At 41.6% G+C, this 27,517-nt stretch overlaps 2 protein-coding genes across 4 annotated transcripts; both read right to left on the reverse strand.

The window, feature by feature from the left end:
* Nucleotides 1-2,275: 2,275 nt before the first annotated feature.
* On the reverse strand, nucleotides 2,276-10,533 carry CD7 (CD7 molecule). 2 transcript variants are annotated; one of them, XM_074847578.1, is made up of 5 exons: nucleotides 10,321-10,533; nucleotides 8,184-8,522; nucleotides 6,288-6,635; nucleotides 4,842-4,951; nucleotides 2,276-3,829 (listed from the first exon to the last, which is right to left on the reverse strand). In XM_074847578.1, exons 1-5 carry the CDS (start codon nucleotides 10,388-10,390, stop codon nucleotides 3,719-3,721), a joined length of 978 nt encoding a protein of 325 aa, XP_074703679.1. In that variant the 5' UTR covers nucleotides 10,391-10,533; the 3' UTR covers nucleotides 2,276-3,718. The 2 variants fall into 2 exon arrangements, with proteins under 2 accessions (XP_074703679.1, XP_074703680.1); XM_074847579.1 differs by lacking the exon at nucleotides 4,842-4,951.
* Nucleotides 10,534-11,517: 984 nt separating this feature from the next.
* Nucleotides 11,518-24,889, reverse strand: LOC141933156 (uncharacterized). 2 transcript variants are annotated; one of them, XM_074847558.1, is made up of 6 exons: nucleotides 24,662-24,889; nucleotides 20,272-20,435; nucleotides 19,113-19,424; nucleotides 17,467-17,601; nucleotides 16,301-16,474; nucleotides 11,518-14,245 (listed from the first exon to the last, which is right to left on the reverse strand). In XM_074847558.1, exons 2-6 carry the CDS (start codon nucleotides 20,333-20,335, stop codon nucleotides 14,226-14,228), a joined length of 705 nt encoding a protein of 234 aa, XP_074703659.1. In that variant the 5' UTR covers nucleotides 20,336-20,435; nucleotides 24,662-24,889; the 3' UTR covers nucleotides 11,518-14,225. The 2 variants fall into 2 exon arrangements, with proteins under 2 accessions (XP_074703659.1, XP_074703660.1); XM_074847559.1 differs by lacking the exon at nucleotides 24,662-24,889 and adding an exon at nucleotides 20,631-20,673.
* Nucleotides 24,890-27,517: the final 2,628 nt, after the last annotated feature.

Here is a 27,517-nt window from a genome sequence, read left to right on the forward strand (position 1 = left end):
CAAAGGGTTAAAATGCTTTCCTCAGTTAAATTTTACTGAGTCTATGGGCTCCATCAGCGGTAATCTACATGTACTGACTGGTCTCTCCAGTTTTGCAAATAACAAAAAATTATTTCTGATGAGCCCTCTCCTTCCCGAGAGCTCAGCCCAGGCCACTCCATATAGACCTGGCCCTCTGAGTCACTTCTGACATGGCTTGTACCTTGCTGTCATGTTTTCTCTGCTTCTGACATACTCTCCTTGCTCAGCTGCTTCATCTTTCTCCATCCCTGTTCAGTAAACCCCGACACTAGAGCTGCAGTTCTGCTCCCCGACCCGAGGCTGCTTTGCTCCCAGCTGCAGGCTCTGTCATTTAGCCCTTGAAATAGGGCAGGGGACCTTGCTAATACCAGTACCATTCTCACTGCTCTGCGTCCTGGCCCAGTCTCGGAGCCCTACACTGCACTTCCCACCTCTCCCTGAAGCTCATGTCCCTCCCCAGTGCAGGGACAGGAGACAGAAAAACAGCAAAGACAACAGAATAAGCCCAGAGCAATTCTGTCTTCAACTCTGGAGATGAAAAATTCAGTTTGTCTGCCTTCCAGGGAGGCTCTGAGACCATGCTGCATCTTAGGACCTCTCCAACCCTCTTGAACAGCCAAATACCCAACTTCTTCGGACGCCGTTGAGCTAATTTACCCAGCAGTTCTCTTCACGCAGTTCATTCACCACGGCTTGGGTTAACTGTGGGGTTGATTTTTTTCCCCTCCACATAGGTACCACTCATGAAATGTCTCACTATATGTCATTTTCCTCAGCTAGGCTTTACTTTTTTTTTTAAAACTTATTTACACCAAGCCAGAGAAACCACCTCCACTACTGTTTCCTTTCACAGCTTGTTTTTTACACAATTGTGGTCATGTTTGCACAGTAGCATTGCTACAGAAAGCTGATCTCAAATGCCAGTTTGCTCATCTTGAACCTCCACGCATTTTCTCTCTGGGAGTACTGGCCTCGTCTACCAAACCTGCACCTTTTTTCAAAAATGAAAATGTGATGAAAAGTGATTAACCATGGGCATTTTAGTTCCTAAATTGGTATCTAATTTGTTAGATCATCTTCCCTGGCTCTACCTGAGCTGGGCTTGTTGAGGCACAAAGACAGAAATGGTCTAAATGCTGTGGGGGACATTCAGACTTGGTCTGTTTGGTCTTGCTGCTGTCCCTGTGCTTGGCAAAGCGGCAGCGCTGCCTTGCCGGGACAGGGATTCGCGTGGCCATAGCCTCACACTGGGGCCTGCCCCGGCCAGAGGGGACACCATGGTGACAACATGGCAGCAGGCTGCCTCTGTCAGCCCCTCCTGCAGTGGGTCAGCCCTGGGCCTTCAGGCACCAGGCAGGCTCTGGTGGGAGAGCTTCCCTGTTCCAAACTGGGAAAGCTGATCCTCCCCGAACAGCGGCCCTGGGAGGACCCTGAATTCCCTGGAAGCAGCTTTGAGTGCAGGAGAGGGTGCTGGGGTGCAGCTCTCTTAACAAGGGGCTGCAAAGCCTTCATCGTCCCTCAGGGTCTGCTCTGGTCCAGTCCCCTCTGAGTCAGGGCCTTCCACCTGACCCCGATGCAGACGGATTGTCCCCCCACCCAGAGATGTCCTGGAGGAAGCCCTGTACAAGGCAGGGGGCAGAGGGGCCAGCAGTGCTCCCAGGGCACCCGGCCGGTGGTCTGCCCATGCCACGGGCATCACAGGGCCTCTCGTTACCATGGCAACGGGGCCTGCTGCACATAGCAAGGGGATGTGGGCCCTGCTCACCCAGGGCGTGGAGAGATGGAGGCGGGACCCTGGTGAGGGGACATGGGACCCTGCTGGGGCTGTGCTCATGGGGACATTAAACAAGGTCAACAGTGGTGAGGTGCCATCTCCAGCTCCATATTTAGCAAACCCCATGGCCCTCAGTCATCGGGGCTGGGTGCAAGGTGCTGTTTGAAGGACAGACCAAGCTTCCCCAGTGCCATCTTTTTTTTACCTGTCTCCATCTGACATTTTTAGCTCTTCGGGAATTTTATCTTAGCCACTATGAAAAGATTGCATTGAATATACGTTGTCTGAAGTGTTTTTTGGGGTTTTCTTCAGTGTTAGTTTTAAAGCAAAAAACAACCCACGTGTTGATTATGTAAATAGAGTGGAAAATAGTTATTATGTTGTCTATTGAGGTGCTGTTAGGAGCAAGTTATACTGAATTTTGCAAGAAGCCTTTGAATCACTATTTAAAAAAAAAATACATGTATAAAAATATTGAGCAACTGTACAAAGCCCTGATCACAAACATAACTTTATTCAGGTACAGCTATGTGAAGATTGCAGGGTCTGCAATCAACACACACCCATCCCTCCACCAGCCACCCCAGTGAGCAGATTTCTTCCTCGGGTCTAGTCCACAGCATTTCACGAGTGACATTTGGAGGGAAATGGGCTGTCCCAAGAGACAGGCTTGGATCTGGCTCCAGCTGTCCACTCTCACCAATGGCAAACCAGCCCTAATCCCTCATAAAACTAAATAAATGCATCAATAAAGAAAAATTCTAGTCTCAGCCTGTTCCCAAAAACCACAAGCCAACCTGTCAATCCTGCCTCATAACAGGGCAATTTAATATTCCTCTGGGCATGCAAGACTGTTGACTTTCCACAGTGGATCCAGCTCTGCAAAACCAAAACACCCCTGGAGGAAGCTGTAGCCCTTCCTTAGCTAGAGGAGAGTTAAGCTCATCGTGGCAACCTGTTCTAAGCCATTACTAAACCAAATTTACTTTCTACTTGACTGATATGAGTTTTTGGTAAATTCCCTTGTTAAGAGTGATTTTGGATCAGACTCACCATGCCCAGACTGGAATGCAGGCATTGGCTTTATCCCACATTAGTTTACCTTGTACTGTACAGTGTAGAGTCACTGACCTGGAGAAATGCATTCTGCTGTGTAGTTCTACGACATCTGGAGTTTGAGACAACACCAGCACATCGCAAATATTTCTACTGTCCCAAAAAGCCATCATGCCCCAAGTCTACTCATTTTCCATGTCAACCACACCAAGACCCACACCAATCATGTCAAAGGCAGTAACTTAAAATCTAGACTTGATTGCATTTTTGTGGGACTGTTATGATCTTTGAATAGTTAGCCCACACATACACAGCACTTCACTTGTAATGCACTCTGCCACAATGTTTCTGAAGTCTCTTCAGAATAGATTTCTTTGCTATAACTCTTGAGTAGTTTTAGCTACCTGAGCTCTTGGCCAGACCCACAAGGATTCATAAGAGAAATGTAACCCATGCAAATGTGGATCCATTGCATATATTAAACAGGCCTGTTATGGTCTTCCTGAGCACTTACCAAAGCTCAGAACCTTCCTATCCCTCCTTCCCTGAAAAGTTTATTGATCAGTCAAATAAATGAGCCCATATGTTGCATCTAGCATAATAGTATAGTCCAAAAATACTGCTTTCCATACTAAACTGCAAGCACATGTGCAGGGTACCTGCATTTCTCTACATTAAATAAAAAAAAATTTACAAGGGATCAAAAGCAGAAACAGTTTTAGAAATGAGGCAGAGTTTCGCTTTCCACTGAAGAAGGTAGGTGATAACATTTTTTCAGTTCAGCTACTGCATCAGGTTGCTAAGGCAGCTCTGAGAGAGACCTGTAAAGGAATGATCGATCCACACACCGTCCCAGCTGGCAGAAGCTTAACTGTCAACGGAGTAAGTGTTAACTGTGACCAAGGTGTTACGTCTAGAACTGTAAGACATATCTTCATATACTGTATTTGGATTCCTCTTCTGGAAGTATTTCTTCATCTGCAAAACAAAGCAAACAGCCATTCAGAACAGAGCTTGAAAAACCCCCAACCAAGGAGTCGATTTATAACTTAGGAGTCCATCTGTTTGAAGTGGAAATGTACTTTTAAAATTCCTCTAATAACCTAATGAGGTTTTAGGGGATTAGGTGGAAATTGTCAACCTATTTATTTAACTTTCTATTGTCAGTCTGATATAATTTCACTAAAAGTTCCTTCAAGAGTTGGATGTTACTCTGGCCCCAACAAAAATAAGGCTTATCCTTAGTTTGTTACTGATAATATGAGAGATCAGTTCCACAGGGCTGCTCAGCTTTGCCAGAGTGATATTGTACTACTGGTTTTTAGCAGTACTGAAGCCATATGTGGAGGGACGAGATAGGAGCCTGGCCTGTGAATCATACTCTGTTAATTTTGAGCAATCTTTATGGAGCAGAAGGATCTATCAGAGACAAATAATTTCTGGACACTTTATGCAGAATATGCATGTAAATAGTCCCAGTAAAGTAAAAATTTCTCAGTCGCCTTTTTTTCTAGGACAGAGCAAAACTGTTCTCCTACAGCTACTTTCAGATATTAGGCTATTTCATGATTTTTGTTGTCCTCATGTCCCCCTCCAAGCATTCTCTTACATCTATTACAAGATTGGTATATACAACTCCATTCCCAATTGAAAAAAAAAAAAAAAGGCAGCAAAACAAAATAGCGAGGTGCTCTGTTCAGGGAAATACATACAACACATGGCTATGTTGTTGACTGTGAGGTTTGTTATCAAAAAGCAAACTATCTCATTTACTAAGAGTTACAGAAACATAAGTAGACATGGTCTTTACTGCCAAGAATTTACGGCTGGGAGACATTAAACAAGGGCAGGGAGGAGACAATAGAAAACCATGATTCCTTAGGTTTATAAAACGTTTGCTTGACTCAGTCACTATTTATAATAACATCAAAGACACCTACTCACTCAACCCAGATCCAGTTTTGCTTTGGCATGGTAACAGTGTACTTACATCAATACGGTACAAGGTGCAGCATACCAGTACAGAAAACAGTAGCGCTACCACGATGATAAGACCATAGAATCCCCAGGAATTATGACTGCAGTGTGTGTCCTCCACTTCTGCATGTAAAATTAATTATTATTATAAATATGAAGAGGTAGAATTCTATTTTTATTATGAAAATAAATATTTACTGGTCAGCAAGAAATTGGATATCAACAACATGCTACACAGCCACATTTGTCATCCCATTAGTATTCTCACTGGCGTTCCCTGTGCTCTTCTAGAGGCTGGTGATGACTGCAGGTGGCATGCGAAGGGTCAGTGAGGAGCACTCTACAAAGGCAATAGCTTCCATACCACTGATCAGGACCACACACTCGTAATGGAAACAAAAAGTGTTTTACTGCAGTACTACAGCAACACTGAGGGCTCAGCCATGAGTGTATAGGAATTAAATAACGGCTAGGTTTGCAAGCAGTACAGACAGAAATAGGAGGCTACTGTGATCTGAAGTATATACAATGAGCAGAATAGTGCTAGTGGAAAGGGTTACAGTTCTCTAAAAACCTCAATTAATCCATATCTGAATAACGTAGTATCTGGTAAGCACCCCACTTCTTTGATGTGCAGATATAATTTTCCCCAACTCACCAGTTATGACTGGCGGCGTAGAGTGAGACAAGTCTTTTTTGGCAGTCTGCAGATAGATCCTTTGCAACTCTAAGGGCCTATGGAAACCTTATTTTAATTACCCAAAGGTCTTATCAAAGCCCAATGCACTGGGTTAAATTGCACCAGTAAGATCAAAATCAAGCACTGTATTGCTGGTTTGTCTTCATTTTAGCAAATGGTTACACCATCATCCTGAAGGAAAAGAAAAAACCCCGTCTTTGGAGCATATGCTCACAGTGTGCTCAGTGAATAATAAGGGTGTCCGAGATCATCTGTGCTATTATCTGTGGTACTTTGAGTAAATGCCTGAGGACTTGTTCTGTACTCCCTAGTGTGACCTATTTTTAAACAGAAAGACTTGCTATGGGGATCAGTTTTAAAAAGACATTTATGTCACGTTCAGGTCAAAGAACTGATGCTAAAAATACTGATTCATTTCCTAAAACTGACAGATTATTCACAGACACATTGAAGTGTTTGTTGTCTGATTTTGACCTTTTTTTAAAAAAAGATGTGGGATTATAGCAAATTTTCTCTTTTATAATTCCCCTCCGGTTGTACAAGGCAGGTAGAAACATAGTGCCTGTTTCTGTGTCCTAGTACCACAGGGCACAGAGGAGTCTGAGCACACTCTCCAAACTTTCCCAAATACTGGAAGAAGTTCTAGCCATGGATTAGTGCTTTGTCTGTCCTGACTGAAGTTCTGCAAGCTTTTAGTCCACCTTTTGTATTGCAACATGCCTACCGTCATTAGCGATTAAACAAGCGAAAGGATAGTACCTTTAATCAGCATCATGGTGCCACTTCTATTCACCGAGAGGAAAGAGGAGTTCTTCACCACCACAGCACATACATATATATCACTGTCATTTTTCTGTAGGTTGTGTAGAGTTATCACTATTTTCTTTTCTTGCTTTGAATATTCCAAGCGATTAGCAAAAGCAGGAAAAATAGTTGAATCATTCTGACTTGAAACATGCAGCACTCTTTCAGGTTGTATGTGAGTCTTGAGCAAGTAGATCCCTTCATCTTCATGCGAGCTTTTCAATGCACAGGTAATGCTGATAGACTGGCCTTGCTGAGGATTGACATAGAGTGGTGACTGTTCAACAACTCCAGTGGTTTTAGCTAAAAACAAGAGCGATTAATGGCTACCACATAATTAACACAGTGTATTTTAACTAGGGAGCAAATACAGAGATCAAAGACAGAAACAACAGACCACAGAAATTTAGATAAATTTACTTTTTTAAAAGGCTATCTTTATGCGTGCCTTGAGAAGAAAAATATATTTTTCAGTACACACTGGCATGTTTTCCTGCCCCTGGATCTGAAAGTAGGATGGACCAAACAGGTTTACCTGGTTGAAAAGGGTCTCCACCTACCTAAAAAATATGTATACTGAACTCTTCTAAGGGAATACAGCTTCATTAGCTTGCCCTTGAGACATGGATCGTTACCTGCTTTCTCAAGTGAAATTAAGCCATAGAAAGATCAGGGGACTGTTGGTCTGGATGAAATCATACAATGTGGGTGCCATCAATGTTGAAAATGGTCTTCAAAAAGCAGTTATTAATGGCTTGCTGTCCACCTGGGAACACATTTCTGATTTCCTCACATTTCATTGAGGACAGGCCCTGTTCTTTCTGACATCATCATTAACGTGGATAAGCGAATGAAGACAGAATTTATCACATTTGTACAAAAGATAATTCTGGAAAGGTTGCAAGCATTTTAGAGAAGAGGATTAGAATAAAAAAGAGATATAAGGTAATTTAATAAAGTAATTTGGAGAAAGAGTACATAATCAACATGATGGAATTCATTTGAGAAAACAGTCAAGAAGCTTGAAAAGAGAAGCCTAAGGAAGGGCATGATAAGTCTTCAGATACAAATGACTATTGCTGACCCAGCAATCAGTTAGGTTTTGCATGCCTTGGGGACAGGAAAGGAAGAAAACCCTGTAATTTTTGGTAAAGATGTTTCAGATTAGATGGTCTCATCAGAAGGGTAGATAAATAAAGGAATAAGCTGTCAAAGAATATTGTGGACTCAACCCTCATCCTCTTCTAGTGCAAAAAAAAAAAAAAAAAGGAAGAAAATAGACAGAAAATTCTTTCACTAATCAGAAGCAACTGCAACAAGGAGCATTTGTGCCCATTCATCAACTGTTTGTTAAGAAGAGAAAAAAAACCACATCTCTCTATCCACTGATGCCCAACTTGTGAACCCTGTCTAGCACCAGCTTCCCAATTATTAGCAATTTGTCATTTAAGATGAAATAGTAAAAACAAGAAAGATTTGCAAAAATCACTACCAAACTTGCTTTGCTAGTTATTCATAAAGATTTGACTGATTGTTTCAGAAAGAGCTATGGGTCCTCAGTGTTTCCAAACAGCTGCAGCAACCTATGAGTCATGTGAAAACCTGTAGCTAGGATTAAATTAGTCCTGAATTGATGTTCTAGGGGTTTTCTTGGTGCTGTTCTATCTAATGTGTTTTCTTCATATTTTCAGGGAACAGACCCACACTTTCCTTCAAATCAGTACGCTACCTGAGGAGACATGGGTAAAGTTCTGTCAGGCTCTCCCTCCTATTATGCTTTCTTCCAATCTTTGGTTTAAAATATATAACTGTATTTATTAATTTATGATATAAAAGGTGGAATTGCAATACCTTTCACCACTACTATGGTTGTCTTCCCATTCAGCTTTTTGTGATGGCCTTTGCTTTTAATAAACTTAGTGCATAGATAGATATTGGAATCAGATTCCTGTACATTGTGCAGAGTTATCCTGAGATTCCTCCCTTCTTTTGAATATTTGGTGCGATTAGCCAAAGCGGGAAGGAGATATGAAGTATTCTGCTCGGAAACATATACCACATTGACCGGCTGTATGCTAGTTGTCAAGTATGTTCCCACTTCATTTTCTGAATCTTGCATTGAGCAAGTTATGCTGATGGAGTCTCCTTCCCAAACACTGATAATGTCTGTTGACTGTTCATTTTCTCCACCTAAAAATAAGAAATGCAATTTCAATTATAATATCAGAGTTCCTCTTGTTTTTGAAAACTACTTTTATATTAATAAATCAACTACTCCGTCAACAGAACCACTCTGCAAGACTGGACCTTAGTCTTGCTATCCTGTATATACCATCTCTTGGCTGTCCTGAAACCTATAGTGCCTTTCATGACCTTTGACCTGTGCAACTCAATATCTCCCCAAAACTTTAAAGGCATTGGCAAAAAAGTGACTTCATGCAAAAAATTTAGTCTGCTCTGTAGATTCTCAGTATGAGCCTATTAGTTCTCAAAACACAAGCTCTGTTGAACTCAGCCCAATAATTGGAGCTCGTTGAGGATCTAAATCTGGAATACAAATGTAATTTTTTTTTTAGAAAGGAGGCTTTAGCAACATCAGGAAACTGGATAATATAGCCTCTTAGGAAGAGAACGGCAGAACGTATAACTCCAGCCTATACTAAGAAACAAAGGTATAAAAATGAGACCCTTTGAATTCTCTAATGACCTTAATATCAAAATAAACTGAACAGTAAGTACTTATGCAATGAATAGCAAGGAACAGAGGGATCAAATGGGAAACACCTAAAAGAAAGTATATTAAAAGCAAGGGAAGAAAAATTAAGAGTATTGCATATCTAGGACAAACATAGTATAGAAAGAGTAGAATTATTCAGTGTTGACAAGCAAATTAAGGATGCCTACCTACTTAGAACAATTTATTTTAATAACCAAACAAACACAGAAGTCAAACACAGAAAGACCAAATCATGGGAATTTAGATACAGTGGATCAATCCAACCTGACCAGATGTGAGGACATTCCTCCTACAACACTTAGAGAAGGAATTAAGCAACTCATGAAGTGTCAGCAATTACCTTCCAAAGCCTCAGAGAAATGGGGTGATGGAGAAGACTGGAGAAGTGCAGAGTACTCAGCCTTTACAAGCGGGGAAGGAAAGCCTGGGAAATTCATCTCCATCAGCCTAAAATCAGTACTTCTAAGCTGACCCACATTTACATGATCTAAGAGCCCACGCAGCTAATGACAAGCAGCTGCAGCCCATCAATTTCTTTCTCCAAAAGATCAGGGTAGAAGTTCAAGAGTTAAATTATATTTGCAGAAATCAGTGTTGGCTCCTCAACAACCACTAACTACGGAATGGCAAAGACACTCAAAATAAATATTCTCACCAGTTCTACTGCATCTTCCTTTCAGACATGCTGATTTAGGGACAATATTTTTTTCTCAAGTCACCATTCTTTCTAGTTATTGTCAGTGGTCATGAGGGAAAAAAGGGCTGCTTGGAGACATCTTTTTCCTCAGCCTGTTCTCAGAGATTCACACTCTTTTCCTCAAACGTGCTTCCAGCTTGTACTCTTAATAGCTACAACAATATTCAGCAATAAATATTTTTAGTAATATTCTATTACATCTTCAATAATTATGTCCCTAATAAAAATCAATATTCATTTCTATCCAGTAGTGGGCTCCCCCTGTCAACCTAACAATACTGATACAGTTCACGTTGAATTACTGGGGAAACAACTTCCACTCTTTCTACAGAGAGTAATTTCTGTGTAGAAATGTTCTGATCACAGTATTTTTTCATTTTTTTCTAAAAACTCATTCTGTAATTTCAGAGAATGTTTTGCAAAGTTCCACCTGGTTTTGCTAATGGTGAATTTGCCAGGAACCTGAGATGACAGACTAAGGAAAAAAAAAAAAAAAAAAAAAAAAAGAAAATACTGAAACCTGTGAAATGTAAGAGAGTCTTTGTTGTACGTACCATTCTGGCCAGGGAAGTGCAGAAGAAGCAGAAGAAAGAGCAATGCAGTTGGGAGACGTATCCACAGCATTTTCAAAGGTCTTTTTAGTTGTTCTCTATTATCTGACGGATGAGTTTAAGACCTGAAGAAAGGGTTGCATGCCACAATTTCGCCTGTTTTCTTCCAGCTACATCAGCTGCCTAATAAAAGAAGTTAGCAACGTGCTTCTTTTGCCTTTGTACCACAACAAATGTGACAGAGAGGGGGAAGAGAGATTTCTCAAGACATGCATCTTGGTTTTGACTTCACACCTAAAACACCCACGGTTTCCTACTTCTGAACAACCCCCAACCCTGAGGCCACAATTAGAAAGAGCCTCTCTGATGAGAAAAGGTAAGCTCAACTGAGAAAAGGTAAGCTTAAAGTTGCTCTTCATAGTGCCAAAGTCAGGCAGTTGTCTCCCTGTTGTGGCCTTACTGGAAATGTAGGCACTTGGTACAATCAATTCAGTCTGTGAGTGTTCCCACTGCCTTAGCTGGCTGCCTGGTTGGTGGTTGCAAATGCAGAAGTCTTGGCTTTGTGAGGAGTGAGTAGATGAGAGATGCTCCATTACTTCAGGTAAAACTTCAATTACCATACAAACCCTGCTCACAAAACTACAGGTTTGCTCTGCATCTTGGCAAAGACAATGTGCATAATTTCCAGGCAACAGCATGCTACGTACCTCTCATGTGCCTCCTGGCTTCACATTTAATAACACATTCTGCAGTGTCTGCAGTACAGGAGAGCTGCTAACTACCAGCAAAAGGCAATCTCAACTACAGTTCACACGTAGCTCCTGCTCCCTCCCTGACATGATGAAAAGCTCTTCTTGCAGGCACTGTTCTCTGTGTGAATACATGGGGAAAGAGGATGTTCCCAGAGAGTTTCTTGAATGCTTGAAAGCTTAGAAATTTCATCAATCATTGTAAAGAAAAAAAAGTTCAGGAAGGTTGTGAAAGGAGCTTTCAATTAACGCTACAAAGGCTCACTACTAGATACAAAAGCAGATGCCAGGAGACAGCTCTTATTCCCTGTCTTTGCTTTTGCAATATTTAAGAAGTGAATCATGACAATACTACTGGATTATGTGTTTGGGAATCATGTGATGGCGATGCTTTGTAAAGGATATTAACATACCAAATGACAATATGATCAACACAGGCTACCAATGAACAGCCAGTTTTTAAGATATTTTATTGTGATGAGTATAACAACACAAAACAAAAAAAAAATAATTAAAACAATATGTTGGCACCATCCATCAAATTATGGCAACAATGCAGTCGCTTGGAACAAACACTGTAGATCTTTAAAGCTATTTACAACAGTTTTCCACGAGATCTGCAATGACTGGTGTCTACCAGAACAACAAAACTCGGGAGGGGCAAAGTAAAACAGTTGGCAGTGATGCCTCTGAATATCAAAATCTGCATCAGTAGAAAGAAGAGATGTAAAGGAAAGTGTGCTTGAGTGAGCCAAAAATATTGGTCTGTGACTTGCATCTTGTGAGTAATTTAGCCAAGCAACTTTCATTGGGTAGAGGTGTCTATTTAATGTTTCCTCTCAAAACATGTCCAGCTCTCTGGCCCCAGCTGGTCTTAAAGAGTAGAAATTGAATCTGCATGTCATTAAGCCTGAATCCCTCAAGTTAATACAATGTGGGTTCTCAAATATCACTTTGTCCCTTTTCCAAAGGACACAAAACCTGAGTTTATACCAAAGCCACCCAGTGTCAGCCATTGATTTGAACACACACACAGATTTTTCCGCACGTATACACAGACACATCTGGTTTTGTCCTTAAAAGGCCATACAAAAGAACTGCCATGGCCTTCAATTTTAAGACACTATTTTTCTACGTATAGGGGAATAATGTGCACATCACTGGAAATGTCCAGAAACACAGTACACAACTTGATTGTGTAAGCTGGAGCACTTGGCACTTCCCCAAAGGCACCCACAGCAAAGACTTACTGTGGAGGGAAACAGAACCAAAAGCAACATCCGTGACGGCTCCAGTGGGGTCAAGAAGTGAAAGGCCCTTACCCGATTTGAGTGCTCCTTTCCCAGGCTATAGCAGCAGATATATTATTTCCTCAAAAAAATATGGCTTTTATCTCAAACAATCTTCTTTCTCACTCCTTTTAGACACAGCTCTACTCTGGTGAAACTTACAGCAGTCCTGTTCTGGGAAAAAAACTAGAAACTGCAATTATGCTGAGGTGCTGTATAAAGAGGAAAAGTCTTTTTCCTTCTGTCTCCAAATCCTTGCACAATCTGGACTCTTTACAGATAATCTTAGTTTTTGCTTATTGAATAAACATAACATTCATGATTATATAACAGAGTTCACAATTGGATTTGTCAAAATAACATACTTGGTAAATACTTTAAAGCATTTGAATAGCTGGGGATTGCCATCTCTTCATGAAGTTTTGACTGTATTTCCACCACATGAAAACAGAAAAGGCAAAATCCAACAAATGATCTGAGAGTTGAGTTAAAAGGGTGTCTTAGGTCAGCATGAGTATAAAGCCCCCACCAGGGAAGGAAAAACCACAACCCATAACAGCACTAGTCTCCTGTGCCAAACAAGCCAAATTTAAGCACAGAGGCATTTCGCTATTTCTAAAATTAATTAATAACATATTTTTAGATGTCTTTCACTATGAACTTTTCCCTTTAGGTTTAATTGTAGCAAATCTCAAGATTCACATGCTATTCTACATCCTTTGAGATTTTCTGCTAGAAGTTTCAGCTATGGGTTTATGGGTAATTAAACCATGTAAAAATAACTCAACAAGTACTCATACTGTTTCATGGATCTGCTTTTCCAGCTGTGCTGCTGCTGATTTTTGCTCAAAAGCCTGATACTAGATTAGGTCTAATGCAAACGTTTGAGGATTTATTCAAATCAAGCGTGAATGATAAATCATTTGAAGATGACCTACTGCCTGTGAACAACTAAATGGGGATCCCTGCAGTGCAGTATTCATCACATACTGTCTGCACACAGGAGACCCAAACCTGTCTTCAGATGCAGAAATACTGTAGTCTTCTGATAAGGAAGCAGAACAGGCACATCAATATGCTTTCCTATCCACTGGAGTTACTGCTGGAAGTGCCCCACACTGAAATTGCCAGTGTCAGGGAGATTGACATCATAGTTCCATTCAGCCTGGGAGGGAGGTATGGCCTCCACACCCCAATGCTGTTTCTGAGGGATCTGGGTATAGCCCTCCTGTCCACCCTTGCACAGGAAGAAGCACACAGAGGAGATGTCCTCGACACGCAGGCGGCTGCACAATCAAATGTCTGTTCAAAAGGCCAAACCCCTCTAATTCAACTAATCAGTCACCTGTACAAAACGCTTTTTTGGATCTAGAGACCACCTGGTAGTTAAAAAAATAAAGACCTATGGGCATGCTATCACATTATGAAATGGAAGACATGCAGAAAGCATCTGCCTCAGGATTCAACACATCCTTCCTGAGCACAGACACAGCTCTCTGAAGAATTTCAGATGAACTGATAGCTACAATCATGAAAACCATTGAGAGAATTCAGCTGGTTTAAACCTGCGCTGCTGAGACACACATCTTGCGATGGCTGCTGTCCTCAGTGAAGCACCAGGAGAGGATGGGAGATTCAGGGAGCTTCTCATGTTGCTCACAAAGGCCTGGAGCTGGACAACTGTGGCAAACACGGTCCTTAGTAAACGCATGGATTTGGTGAAGGTACATTTGTGAAAACTACCACAAGGTCTGGTATAAAATGAGCTCTGTTTCTTCAGCTGAATGCTGTACGTCATTACTGAGGAGTATGCTGCTGACATAGAGGCCTGGTTTTCTCATTTGTAGATCTTCTTTTACATGTCAGAAGCTCATTTGTTTTCTGTAATAGCTGCAGAATTGAAGGAAAAACATCTGTGAGGCCAAAGGCACAAGTTGATTTCAATGAGAATTATAATCCAATTGCCTGTATTTAGGGTTGGAAATCTGGAGTGCAATGTCCTCAGGGCAGCTACCCTGTCCCATCTCCTGCTGGACCACCTCTTGCTCTGAAAGGTGAAAGGATTGCAGCTTCATTGCCCAGCAAGTTCATGGTGTCTCTGATGAAACCCTGTCCCGGTTGCTGTGGCTGTCAGCCTTTGCCTTAGAGGTGCTCTAGGACAGGCCTGAAACATCACTGAGTGTTACACCACAGGACAGGACCTCAGGGGAGCCACTAGCAGTAAATTTTTTACCTATCACACCAATATACCCATTAATATGACTTAAAGTAACGACTGCAGCAAGGCTAGCATTGCGTCACCTTTACCGCGTTTTGCAAGCACTTGTGCAACTTATATTTTTCACAGATAGCCTTTTGTTTTATCTAACTGTAGATGTTCAAACATCGCAGCTTATTCCCATTGGCTTCCTTTAGAGTTACTAGAGAGAAATAGGCACCTTCACAAGGTAATTAATCTGTTTCATCTTAAAATCATTTTAAGGTGAGATGAATCATTTTCTTAAGACAGCTATTCCTCCCCAATTGAAAGGGAGCACAATATAAAAATCTTAGGCTTTAACTAACTTCTAACCAACAAATTAACCTTAAAAAAATTCAGACTTAGAAATTTAATTCTTAGACTTGTTGAAACAACCAACATTTGTTTCTAAAGGATGGACTAGTTCAGTAACTGAGAGGAGATGTCTCAGCTTCTGGCGTTATACAAGTTCCATAAACCCTGGAGCCAAGTTGGCTACAGGATATAGTGGGAAGCTGTATGTCAGGGTCAAAGAGTGTCTGTAGAAGTGTGTAAATGATCAACACATGCATACTGGAACCACTGCAAAGTCATGTAGGGGCTAAAATCTATTGACTCAGACTTGATGCAGGGAAGAGATGGGCATGCACTGAACATGGTCCTAGTAAACACATCGAGTCCTTCACTGAACACCCTCCTGTCATTGTAGTAATGTCATTTCATCATTTACCATAAATTAAACCCCCAAAAGTCCTATCTGACCATTAAAAATCTGATGGAGCACTATGACACATCCTAGGAAAACAATAGCAAAGAAGTACCAGCATCAGCAAGGATTTACTTAGAAGAATTAAAACTTGCAGTTGTTTTTTTCCCCAATTTATATTTATCTGAAACTCCTGAGCAACTCACTGGTATCCATTTCAAACAGACCCACAGGCCTTGTGTTTTCTCCACAAATCCCCACCACATACAGCAGGTGTGATACTTTGCTATATGACAGCACAGCTACATCCCAAGTTCTATACTCTGTTATAGCACAAACATTTCTGAACTAAGAGGTGGTTTAATATTATCTCACTTTAAGAATACTGCAGTATCTGTGTTGTGAGGGAGGAGGGAAGAGCAGAGGGCAATACAGAGGAAGGCAGATCCTTCCAGAAGATTTTATTCACATAACTCCCTATTTACTCCATAGAGTCTATCCCAGCCCTTTCCATGCCTATTAGTTTGCAAAACAAACTCCCCCCCCCTTGGATGTATCTAGGAAAATATTCTTTCTTAAATTAAAATTGGCTCTTCAGTGGGCAGAGCTGTGAGTGGGAACCATTCACCTAAAAGACCTGTCAGCCCACATCTGGATGTTCAGCAGTCTCCTGGACTGGCACATGTCTCTGCAGGGGAAGCTGCACAGCAATGTCGCAGTCTGAGACTATGCCGAGGAACTGGATCCCACTGAGCTAAGGCTGAGCAGTGCAATCACTTGGCTCTGTTACTGTAGCAGTGAGGAAATGTATTCCGTGCTTATTTTTCATAACAAAAACCAGCTGAACTGGGGACTATGTCATGGCATCAAATGCAGAGCTAGAGTTCATACCAGCTGTTAGCCCAGCCTCCCCTTCACAATGAATATCATTTAGCAACTTCATAAACAATGTTATGGAAATGAGATCCAGAAAGAAAACCCTGTACGCTTTTTCCATTACCAGTGCTGCTTGCAAGGCCCATACAAAGTAGAGCATTTTGAAAGACTAGACCTCGACGATTTCTGTTCTGTTGAACACAATATGCTGCTGCTGCTGCTGCACAACCCCCAAGAACCAGTACGATGGTGATGATGCTAATTCTGCCCTTTTCTCTGATGGAAAATTGAGGATTACCTGGAGAATAGAAAAAAGTAAAGAGAGTCCAAGTGAATCAAATTGGTGTGCCAAGAAATGAGTGTGCCTCGTAAGCAGCACCTAGGAAGAATTGGCCTGGTGCTTCCGCAATGTACCCCACAAAAACTGATAATGAGAGAATGAAGTGATGAATGAGAGAACAAATAGCCTCTGCCTTAGGATACCTTAATGAAGATACCTGTAACAAAAGAATGACTCTAGTAACATTCGAAGCTAATTCTTGACCCCCCACCACAACAGATACCTTTGAACATCTCTCTCATCTGAAATAACCAAAAACAAGAGGCACGAGACCCATCCTTAATGATAGGTTCAAAGGCTGCTAAGGAAATCCACTTTGACCATTTTTTGAAGACCTCAGTGCACAGGAAATGAAACATATAAATATCTAGAAAGGTTATTTTAATACTGGTCTAATTTGGAAGATAAATAATAGAATCATCCAGCATACACTCAAAAATTACAAAAAAAACAAAAAAAACAAAACCAAACAACCAACACAGCCAAAAATGAAGAGCCATATCCCTACCAAGGAGTCTCCCCAGAAGAGGGTAAGTAGTGTTTACTTGTCCCAAGCAAAGACACCCTGTTTGTCCATAACCTAAGGAAGACGACAGGGATTTCTACAGTGGAAGAAATTTGGATATAAAAAATACTTGTATATGATAAATGTCCTCTTAGTCTAGACGTGAAATCTCATTTATCACTTACTAGTAAGTGGAATTCTTGGAAATTTGTTGCATGCCCATCATGTACCACCTTCCCTCAGCATCCCTGTATCTATAGCTATATAGCTACAGTTACAGAAACCTATACCTATGGATCTATATGTCCAGGACTGGGCACCTACACAGGCTAGGGGAAAGTCTGAAAGTCTACCCGCACCCCGTTCGCGTAAAACTCTGTTAACCGCAAGCTGTAAGGGCAAAAGTCTCTCAAAGCAAACGCACACGTGAAGAGATTGACCTCACCAGTGATGTCAGTTGTTGATTTTTCATCTGACATTCTAGTGTAGCACTTCAGGGGAGGGTTGGGCACTGAGAGGTCTGTCTCTGCTTCACAGCAAATTTTAGTCCCCTCTATAACGATGTCACCCCTCCTATTTTCTGAGGAAGATGAAAGATAAAAGATTTTTTAATTATAAACATGGATCATTTATAAGATCTTCTATCAAGGGTTAAAAAGGTTAAATAGGTTAATAGGTTAAAAAAGAAGATCCATCATGTACCACAAAGAATTGAAGATTGCTACATTCACGTTTAATTCACCAACTGTTCAAATCAACCAGTCATCATTTAGATTTTCTTCTTGCTAAAGCTGATGAACTGTTCTGTGAACTAGTAATGGAAATCTTGAAATCTGAAGGCAAAAAAGTTTTCACATGTAATCAAGAACATAAAAAAAATTGTAAAAAGCTTATCATTACCATTTTGCAATTAAAATCTATTTAAATAATAATCATGACAAAATTTTGCAACTCCCGTTTGCCTACAGGAGCCAAAGAAGAGGAACAAGTAAGACCAGCAGCTGTATAGATCTCAGAGACCCCAGAGTGCATCTCCTGCCTAGCCTGCGTGCCACTGTGCCATTATATAACTTATTCCTCTTCTAAGAGGTAGGAAATGTAAAGGCCATTATCTTGAAAACTCCTACCTACCTACACATCCCACACACAGCACATCCACCTGTTACCATCTCAAGGAATATAAGCTGCTCTTTCTACAGCAATTTCCAGCTTTCACTATGGATGTTTTGGTGTCACCCAAGCTTTACACAGTAGTAACAGCATGTAGATATTTTGCAGTGGTAAGCATAAATCTAGGAGAGAAGTGTTTACAGTGGTCAGAAATTAAATATGTGAGGAACTGTTAAGCTGAACAAAAGCATATATAGGTTGAGAATTTTTTCTTGTTTTCTTCTGTCAGCAATAAGATTAGAAAGGATGTGCTAGGTCTAACAAGAGAGGTGATGAAAGCCGCTTTCAGAGAATCACCTACAGCCAGGAAAAAATGGGATATATATTCAATCAGATTGTTAACTGGTGAAATGTCATCAACTTGGATGGAATTAAACTAAATTATACCTGTACAACCTGATCCACCATGAAGTTTTGCCCTCTTGGAGCCACTTGCTACAGGTACTGACAGGCATTTTTATCTCTGATTTTGACAGTTTTCTGAGAAAACTGGAAGGATATCTCCTGGTTCTTTACTGAATTTTACAGGAGAGCAACACAGAATGGCTCTTTAGGCTAGACCTGGATTTCAGTGCGTACTGGCTGAAGTAGATGGGATTTATAAATTGCAAACTGGCACAGATTTTGACCAGGAGAATTGCTCTTGCCAGAAAAAAAAAAAAAAAAAAAGGAAGAAGTATCTTTATAAATCAGGTAACATGCATTTATCTCAATCTCTACTAGTGTAGTTTTAAGCAGTGTTTGACCTGAGATAATTTGATTTCTGTGAATGACTTAATGACTTTTTTCACAAAAGAAACTCCTGTTGACATGTTGGTTTACTCATGAACCTCACCATCTGCCCAAATACATAACAGTTCAGTTTCATAACCAGAAATATGTTTTCCATATGCTGATAGCCAGGCTCCCAGTGGAGCATACCTCCAGAATTCAGGATGCCACATGAGTCTCCTACTCCCATGGCTTTTTCCCAGACGATGGCATAAACTCCTTCAGCAGAAGTATTTTCTTGCTGAAAGCACATAATGATATGTGTTTCATTGGTCACCAACTGAATTATTTCATTTGAGAACTTCTCACTTTGCGTTTCACCAATTTTTACAAAGTCTTCATAATTGGATGATTTACACATCTCCCTCTCACAGTTTTTACAGTGGTAGACTGTCACATATGTTTTGCCAAAGGAAGAGCTTTGTGTTTGCTCAGCAAGGTCACCAGTGGGCATGGCAATATCTAAACAAGAAAACAAAGATAAATTATTTTCTACTAGTTTTCTCCCCAGACTTTTGGTGTTAGAGAATGGGATGAGTTTTGGTGGACAAACCCAGTCACGGCTTAGAAGACACTGTTTGCCAATGGGCAATTTTTATTCGGTTCTGGGCCCAGTCCCCAAATTAATTTCTGGGGTAGAAATATGACATAATACCCACTGCTGCCACTGGGGTTTTAACTAGGAAGCTGGCAGCTTAGGAAGTGAGTTGAAAGACATTTCTCTTGTTGAGCTAAGAGGTTCGCTGCCCAGACAGGCTCAGATGAATCATCTGTTCTAATTTTCTTTCCTTCCCAAACGCCTTGGCACAATCCTATCAAGTATATCTCCAGCAGCCATCCAGATCCCAGGACAAATGAAGTTCACAGCTGCACGCCAGACCACACACAGCTGGATGTAGTGTCCCAGGTCACTGCCACTGATTCAGTTCAATATTCCTGCAGGCAACAGTTTTACAGCCAAGCCAAAATGCACCAGCAGCCTGGCTGAAGTGCTGGAGCATGCTGGGGCTGGGTGCTGAGAGCTGACAAAGCCGTTTTACTCATTCAGACTGCCCAGTAAAGAGCCAGTGCTTTGAGAGAGGACTCACCTCATCTGACTTCAGACCGATACAAAAAGTTACCCTTCCCGAGTTAGATGATTGCAACAAGTCAAATGAATCAACCTTCACCTTCTTAATTTCTTTTCTCACCTTAGTGGTTTTGTGCTCTTAGTTTTAACTGGACATGACTGAGCTTTCTAATAACAGTTTAAAAGTTTTTAGCTACTACCATGCAGTGAAAAGCAATGAGATTGAACAAGGAGACTCACTTGGATGGGGGGCTGCAGCGGTCAGAAGCAGGAAGCATAACCGTGTGAAGCGGGGAGAGTCCATCAGGCTGCCCTGGGTGCTCAGCTCCAGCAGTATTGGATGCTCTCCCAGATCCTCCACGATCCCAGGGCAGGATCACCAGGTTCCTTTCTCAGTCATCTCCCTGTTTGGACATTAAATACAGTGTTTAGCATCTTTTATCTTTCTTCTTATCTTTCTCCAGTCAAAAAGAAAACAACTTCCAGGCCAAGTGCATAAAGCTTCTAGCCAAGATAGCGGGAATACAGGCAAAGAAACACTCATGCTGCTCAGCTGCTACTGCACTCTGAGACTGCTTTCGCAAATGCCAGACTCACACCCCTTTCCATCCCTGGGCCAGGCACGGCAACAGTCTTTCTATGGGATTCTGCAGGGAAAGGCAAATCCCTCCGGAGCCAGCTGGGCAAGAGGCTTCATGTCTAGGTCCTCCAGACTCCTCTAGGCAGTAACTCTGCACACATCACTCAGTAGTATATGCAACAAACAACAGCATGACTTGCTATCGCTTCCAAAACACATAAAAAATTAGACAAGAGAGATGTTTTGTGCTGAATGAGTGTTTTGCTTGACCTAAGATGAAATATTTATTGTGAAATTGAATTTTATATTTAATTTAGAAGACCTGATGGGAAATATCTGTTCAAGTTAAATGAACAAACAAACAAAAAAACAGTATTTTTTTTCCAAAAATATCTTTGATTTAGTCAGAAATTCATCCTCACTCATTTCAATGAAACTATCATGAATTTGTGAAACATGTTTTAATAAAACACAAGTTTCACTTTCTGAAGGAGAAAAAAAATCTGGAAAATTCACCTAACTTTCCTCACTAGCCTAACTCTGGAAATCACACACTGCTTTGCCCCTAGGAGCTTTCCATTAGAGGCTTTCATTAAAACAACGTTTTTGGTATGTCACTTACCCGAGAAGTACCTTGAGGAGGTTTCCAAATGAATTATGCATTAATTCCTAATTATGCATTAATTATCCACCAGAAGTTAATAGCTGCTTATCTCTCGTGATCTGTGCTAGTCTAGAGCTGCTGAGGGTCCCACCTCCAGTCCCAGAAACAGATGAGACAGGAGGAACACACCCCACAGCACGAGCCCTTTCCAGCTGCCAACAGACACAGCAGGCAGTCTTTGAGACTGTCTGCAAAATTTCCTGTGGAATAAAATCTGGGGTCCCTGCACAGTGCCCCAAGCTCTCCACACCCCCACACAGGGCCCAAGCCTAGGAGATACTGGACTGAGCCGAGGTCCTTGGGGCTGCTCCACAGACACCCACAAAGGTGTGATCCATCCACTTCCACTTCACACAAGGGACCAGTTCTTCCATTTTATGCACAGTGCTCCTCACCTAGACAACCTTGCAAGAATTTCTTCTTGCCCCACCAAGTATTAACAACATTGAAGAGTATCAAATGAGCTCAGCATCTTTTCTCATCCTCCTTCCATAGATCTGAAAATAGTTCCTATGCTTTTGAGTTTGGGTGGAGTTTTTTTTCTAGAAGCAGATCAATCAGTACCAGGTCACACATTACTCAATTTACCTTTTTTCCTGCTTTGCAAAGCACCAGTTAACAATGCCTGTCCCGACCTCCCCCCGGGCAGGTTTCTGAGAGCCTTCAGCTGTCTTGGCCACCTCCTGCCATCAGTTTTAAACTTAACTTTAATAATAAAACACTCCAATCTAAAATGAAACACACTTTTGGTATAAAATATTTTTCATCAAGTTTTTTGCTTGCTTGCCTTTCTTTTCAAGGCAATATAAACCTTCATTTTTCAGAGCTACTGAAGTGGTCTAGCAATGCCAGACCCTAAAAGGGGATCAGCTGCAAGCAGCAGATGAGTAAAGTAACAGCCACGAGGTGTGGCAACTGAGGCACGGACTCCCGATGAAATTCAGAGAGAAAGAGAGAGTTTATTGTTACAATGGTACATACTTATGCTCTCGGATGCTGTCGGTAAAGCTCTTACTTCATAGTTAACAAATCAGCAATTAGACAGCTATCAACCTTTTCTCCTATCGGCATCAGACCACTCTAACTCGCGCTGTGCAGACCAATCACCCTCGCGTTCACGCGCTGTTCTCACGGTAGTAACTTCTCACAGTTCAGTACCTTTCCACAGTTCAGTGTTGCACCTGTCCATTGTTTTTCCCTGCCACCTTGGCATAGCTCAACAGCCTCTTATCTTCCTTCCAAGGCCTGTTTTATCAAAGCCTAGCACTTTCTCAGAGGCTGTGCAAGGCTGACAGGCCAATGCCTCCCACACACGAGGATCTGGAGGTCCTTCACCAAACTCCAATCATTGATAGCCAGCTGATGAGCTTTGCCTCAAGTCAGACTTGACCCCACAAACAGGTCAACCTGAGATCGCTGGCAAGATGAAGTGGATTTAACCAGAAATCAAAAGTTGTACAGTCCTAACAAGGTCTTTTGGGTTTGTTTTTGAAAGGATCTATTTGAGTAAAAATCACTACCTGAAATTATCCTGCTTTTCCTTCTCCCATAACTTCATAGCAAACACAACACAATAAACAACTCCAATGTTTATGAAGACAAGAAAGTCAGGCATAAATGCAATAGGGTCGTTTCCACCAGATAAAAGATCCTCTCTCAAAGTTAAAAGCTTACAACCTGGAATATTCTGGTTAGACACCTACATTTTCCTACTTCAGCACAAATTAAACCAGCTCACTGCCTTTCCAGTGCGCATCCTCAGACGTACCAACCTCTGCCTCCAGCACAGCCCAGCTGAGGCTGCCGCTTCAGTGGGGACCCCCACGGCGACAAGCACAGAGCTGCAGCAGGGGATCACCCAAAGTCCTGGCCACAGGAGATGGCAGAGCAGTGCAGCTGTCCCGGAGAGTTTAGATGTGCTTCTCTCTCCAACTGACCACGAAGTGCAGTCACGGACCCACATCTAGTGCTATTCTCCAACTGTAAACACAGCATTTCCCTGCCCCTTCTCTCTCTTCCAGCCACACACCCTGTGGGTCTATAGCTTTATGAGCATTTTAGTATATGGCTTATATGGTCAGGCAGAACCACCTTGGTAGAATAATGCAATACATTTTCAGAAAAGATTTATCTGATACCCAAGGTATCACATGGAGAGGACTCAAATTTCAAACAGCTTGAAGAAAATTATACTATTGAAGGAAGTAAGGAAGCAATAAAATAAAAAACAAAGAACTTCAGAAGATCCTACAGATTTTCCACTCTAAGTTCTTTTCTAGAAAACGAGTACAATTATATAAGAGCTAATTTTTGTATTATTTTAGTATCAGTTTCCTTTGTTAATCTATTGAATACTGCTCTCAACAAGCTTTTGGTGAAAAAAAAGGCAAACCAAAATCACAGGAAGAGACAAAACAAGTGTTTCCAGAGTAAGACTGTGTAAGAGCAGTTTGTTTCCACAGTTCCAACAAGCCCATGCAGAAAACAATCGGCTTCCTGTGCTTGAGCTGAGAAACCTCTGCAAAAATCCTGAAAGTACACAGCTTCCCAGCAACTGCTCTTAAAATTTTTTCCACAGTAACCATTAGAAAACACTGCTAACATTTTATTTTCTGCTTGCAGCACATTAACGCAAGTGCAATAAACAATTTCCCTGGTTTAATCTCTTTTATTTTAAAACTAATATCCTTACTGACTGACGCTTTCTGTTTTGGTTCTCTGTTTTGTTCAGAACCCAGAGCCACCAGGGTCCTCATAGGTCCCTTTTGGGAGCAGAGCATTAGACACAGGGCAAACAATGCACTGTCAGCTCCAGCTTGGGTGACAGCTTCTCACTGGAAAGGAGGAGAGTTGCAAAGATTTCTACTGCAACCATCCTGGCAAATTATCCTTTATTTGCAAATAGGACAGGATGCTAATTTTAGAAAAGGAAATATTAGCAAAAAATGCTAAGGAGCTATGAGCAAAAAAATAAAGGTTAATTAAATGTAGGAAAAATTATTTGGGAATTACATGAAGATGCAAATGCTCTAATAGATTTATTCTATCACTTCTGTGGTCACTCACACTTATACAGAGTGAACCACTTCATGAAGCTGTTGGGTTTTTGCATTCACACAAGCAATGCAAAAGCAGTGAGAACTGCATGAACGTTGGCAGTCAGCGCTATAAAAAACAGTGTTATTTATGTAACAAGATCATTCCCACAAGTAATTCACATTCTTCATTATGGAAAAAATCTGAAACAGGCTAATCATTTCCTTTCTGCCGCAGACTTTTTTAGTGCCTGCTTCTAAATGCCTACTTGAAAAGAGGAAACAGCAAGAATTTCTAAGAGACAAGACTGGCTGTAAGACAGGACCCCTTAAAGAAGACAGTGTGAGTACCTCAAAAGTTGTGTCCAAGGACGCCCTTGTGCCACTTCGCTTCCCTTCTCCATGTGCCTGAGCAGCCTTTCCAGCTCCCAGTTCACTCAGCTCCTCTTCCAGAGCCCCGCAGAGAAGACAGAAGCCACCTGGATCCCAGAGAAAAAGGCACACCACTGGCTTCTCGCTTCTTTAAAGACAGCTGGATTTTCACTTTCACTTCCTAAGGACACAGCACAGTGATGTCACTGAGCAAGGTAAGTCCCCGCTACTGCATGGGACTCCAAGCTGGAAAGCATGGGAAAAAAAAAAAAAAAAAAATCACACAGCCCAGAAAATCTCTGAGGAACCTGTTTATAGGTACCTGAGTAGTAAATCTGTTTCTCCATGTACCGCAGCAGTGATGTGAATGGACTGGATTTGAGATCCGTGCCTGGGTCTGACACTAACATGCCACACAAGGGGTCCCAGCACAGGAGAGCCTGCAGCACCGAGCTGAGCTCAGCTTATTCCCTGGCAGGTGTTGAAAGATAACCCTGCCACACGTGCATGCTTCCACAGCCCTTCTGCTGTTTGACTATGCCCCTCACATAACCCGTCATGAGCTGTCGGGACCAGAGGGAGGGCAGAGAGTCTGCACAGCCCTCAGTAAATCAAAGAAACCTCTCTAATTCCAGACTTTGCATCTCAGGTAAAATAATACTCATTAACCTTAACAAAGCACTTTGAGATACTGCAGGTATTCTTTTTTCAGTGGGACACTTTTACATTTGCTCTTTAATAGAGAAAATGTTATTTATTAGCTCTGAATGAAGGCTTCAAGGACCTGTTTTGCAGTATTTCACACATTGTGGTCTGCTGTGCTTCAGCTTGTTTTCTCTGCAGATAAGGGCTAGTGGGAGGCTTCTTTAAATGGTGCCTTCCTTATTTCCCTTATCTTGTACCCTTCCTTCAGGTAGGGCCTGCCCTGGCGTGGAAGGATCACCTCCAGCCTGTATACAAGGCTTCTAGATCTCCGGAGGAGAAGTTCAATATTACATCAGCAGGTCAAGAGGTGTATGCCTCAGTTTCCAGGAATGAAATACAAGGTGATGCAGCCACTCTCTCAGTAGGTCCCAGGACTGCAATTTTGTCATTACAGTGTGCCACGCTGGATCTCAGCATAGTCCTTCTTTCTCAGACATTTTAAAAATGGGACAAAAGTGTGAGTTCATAAATGGGATTTTTTTGAGGAGAAAAAGGGAGGATTTCAGTATTCAAATTGCTCAGAGGTGCTTGTCTAAATATATAATTGAATATGCAATAGACTTATTCAAAAGCTGTGAACAAACCAGTAAATAAGATTTGTTGTGTATTGGGGAAGTGGAAAGACACTGACTCCAGTATAATCCCTATGCCTCTGCTGCCAAAGTCTTTCCAAAGAGAAACAAGGAGAAATATGACAATGTCCTCCACAGTTAACTCCAGGAAGGGATACACTTGTTTACCCTCGCAGGCTTCAAACAATTTTCTATTCAGATTTACATTCATTCTTCTGAGGAACTCTATCGTAGACAGGAAAAAAGGAGGACGATACACTCGTGCATGAAGACTCTCCATCCAGCATCTTTAAATCCTACATTCCCGATCAGCAAAACAAAGTACTCCAATGCAGTATAAAGACCCAAGAAGCTTTATCCATAATGACATTGAAACAAGCATTTTGAGAACTAATCATAAACCAAGAGATTTTTTTAATGTAACTAATACTCCACAAATTAGAGATGAGAAGCAAATCTGAATGACAGCAAGGAACAAGAGGTACTGTGCCTTCTGTCGCTTTGTTGGGAGGCCCAGTTTTGTGCGTATTTCTGCACTGGTAGCTTCCTGACTGGTTCAAACAAATACAGAATAAGAAAGAGCCAGGGAAAAACATAATTAACCATTCTCAAAGAGTTAAATTTCCAGACAGAACTTAAGGCCTTGCAGTGGCCCAAGAAATCATGTTGGGTATGACTGCCTACTCAGAAAGAAATCTTTCTCAGATCAATATTTGGTTCCCACACCCATGAGTCTCTTCAAGTAGTCAGAAAACACCACTAGGAAAAAGAACAAAGACTTTTCTGCTCTTTCTGAGCAGCTCACACCATGTTTAGCAGAGAAAAAAGGCTACAGGTTAAGCCAGCAGCTCTCTAGAGATAGTAAGTGATAATGAGTTATCAGGGAGTTGTTCCAAAATTCAATAAGGTTATAATAAGCCAGTCCAAGCCCAGCTGTATAGCCTCTATTGGAGATCTTTCATTTCCTCAAGCATAAGGCCCTTCATGTTCTTCCTAAAACACACTCTTCTCAGAAAAACACGTACCACCAGTTGTGCAACATGGTTCCCACACGTTAAAGATTTCCTTGTCTAGCAGTCTGAGTCTCTGGCTCCTAGGTAGGAGTGTTACTCATCCATGAGCAGCTCAAAAAAAGCTGCTGTTTAGACTTTAGGAGGGATGCCATCCACCCTGCCCTGCATGGCAGAGCTAGATGGGGCTACTAGAAATGGAAGTAGGGGACAGAGATCTGCAGAGCTATAAAAGCGTTGAACTGATGAAATTAAATACCACAGGATGCACAGCCAGCACCGAAGAAGAGCTTTTAGTGCACACAAAATAGCCACCTGCTGTCAAGATAAGGACGGGGAGATCACTCTAATTACCATCGCAGGCAAAACAGACTTGACTTGGGGAAATTAGTTTAATTTATTACCAAATCAGAGTAGGACAATGGGAAATAAAAACCCCAAATCTTAAAAACACCTTCCCCCCACTCCTCCCTTCTTCCCAGGCTCAGCTTTGCTCTCCACTTCTCTCCCTCCTCCCTGCCAGGGGCACAGGGGGGCAGGGAATGGGG

This window comes from Strix aluco, chromosome 21 (assembly GCF_031877795.1).
Source record: "Strix aluco isolate bStrAlu1 chromosome 21, bStrAlu1.hap1, whole genome shotgun sequence".
In the NCBI taxonomy this organism is placed as follows: Eukaryota; Metazoa; Chordata; class Aves; order Strigiformes; family Strigidae; genus Strix; species Strix aluco.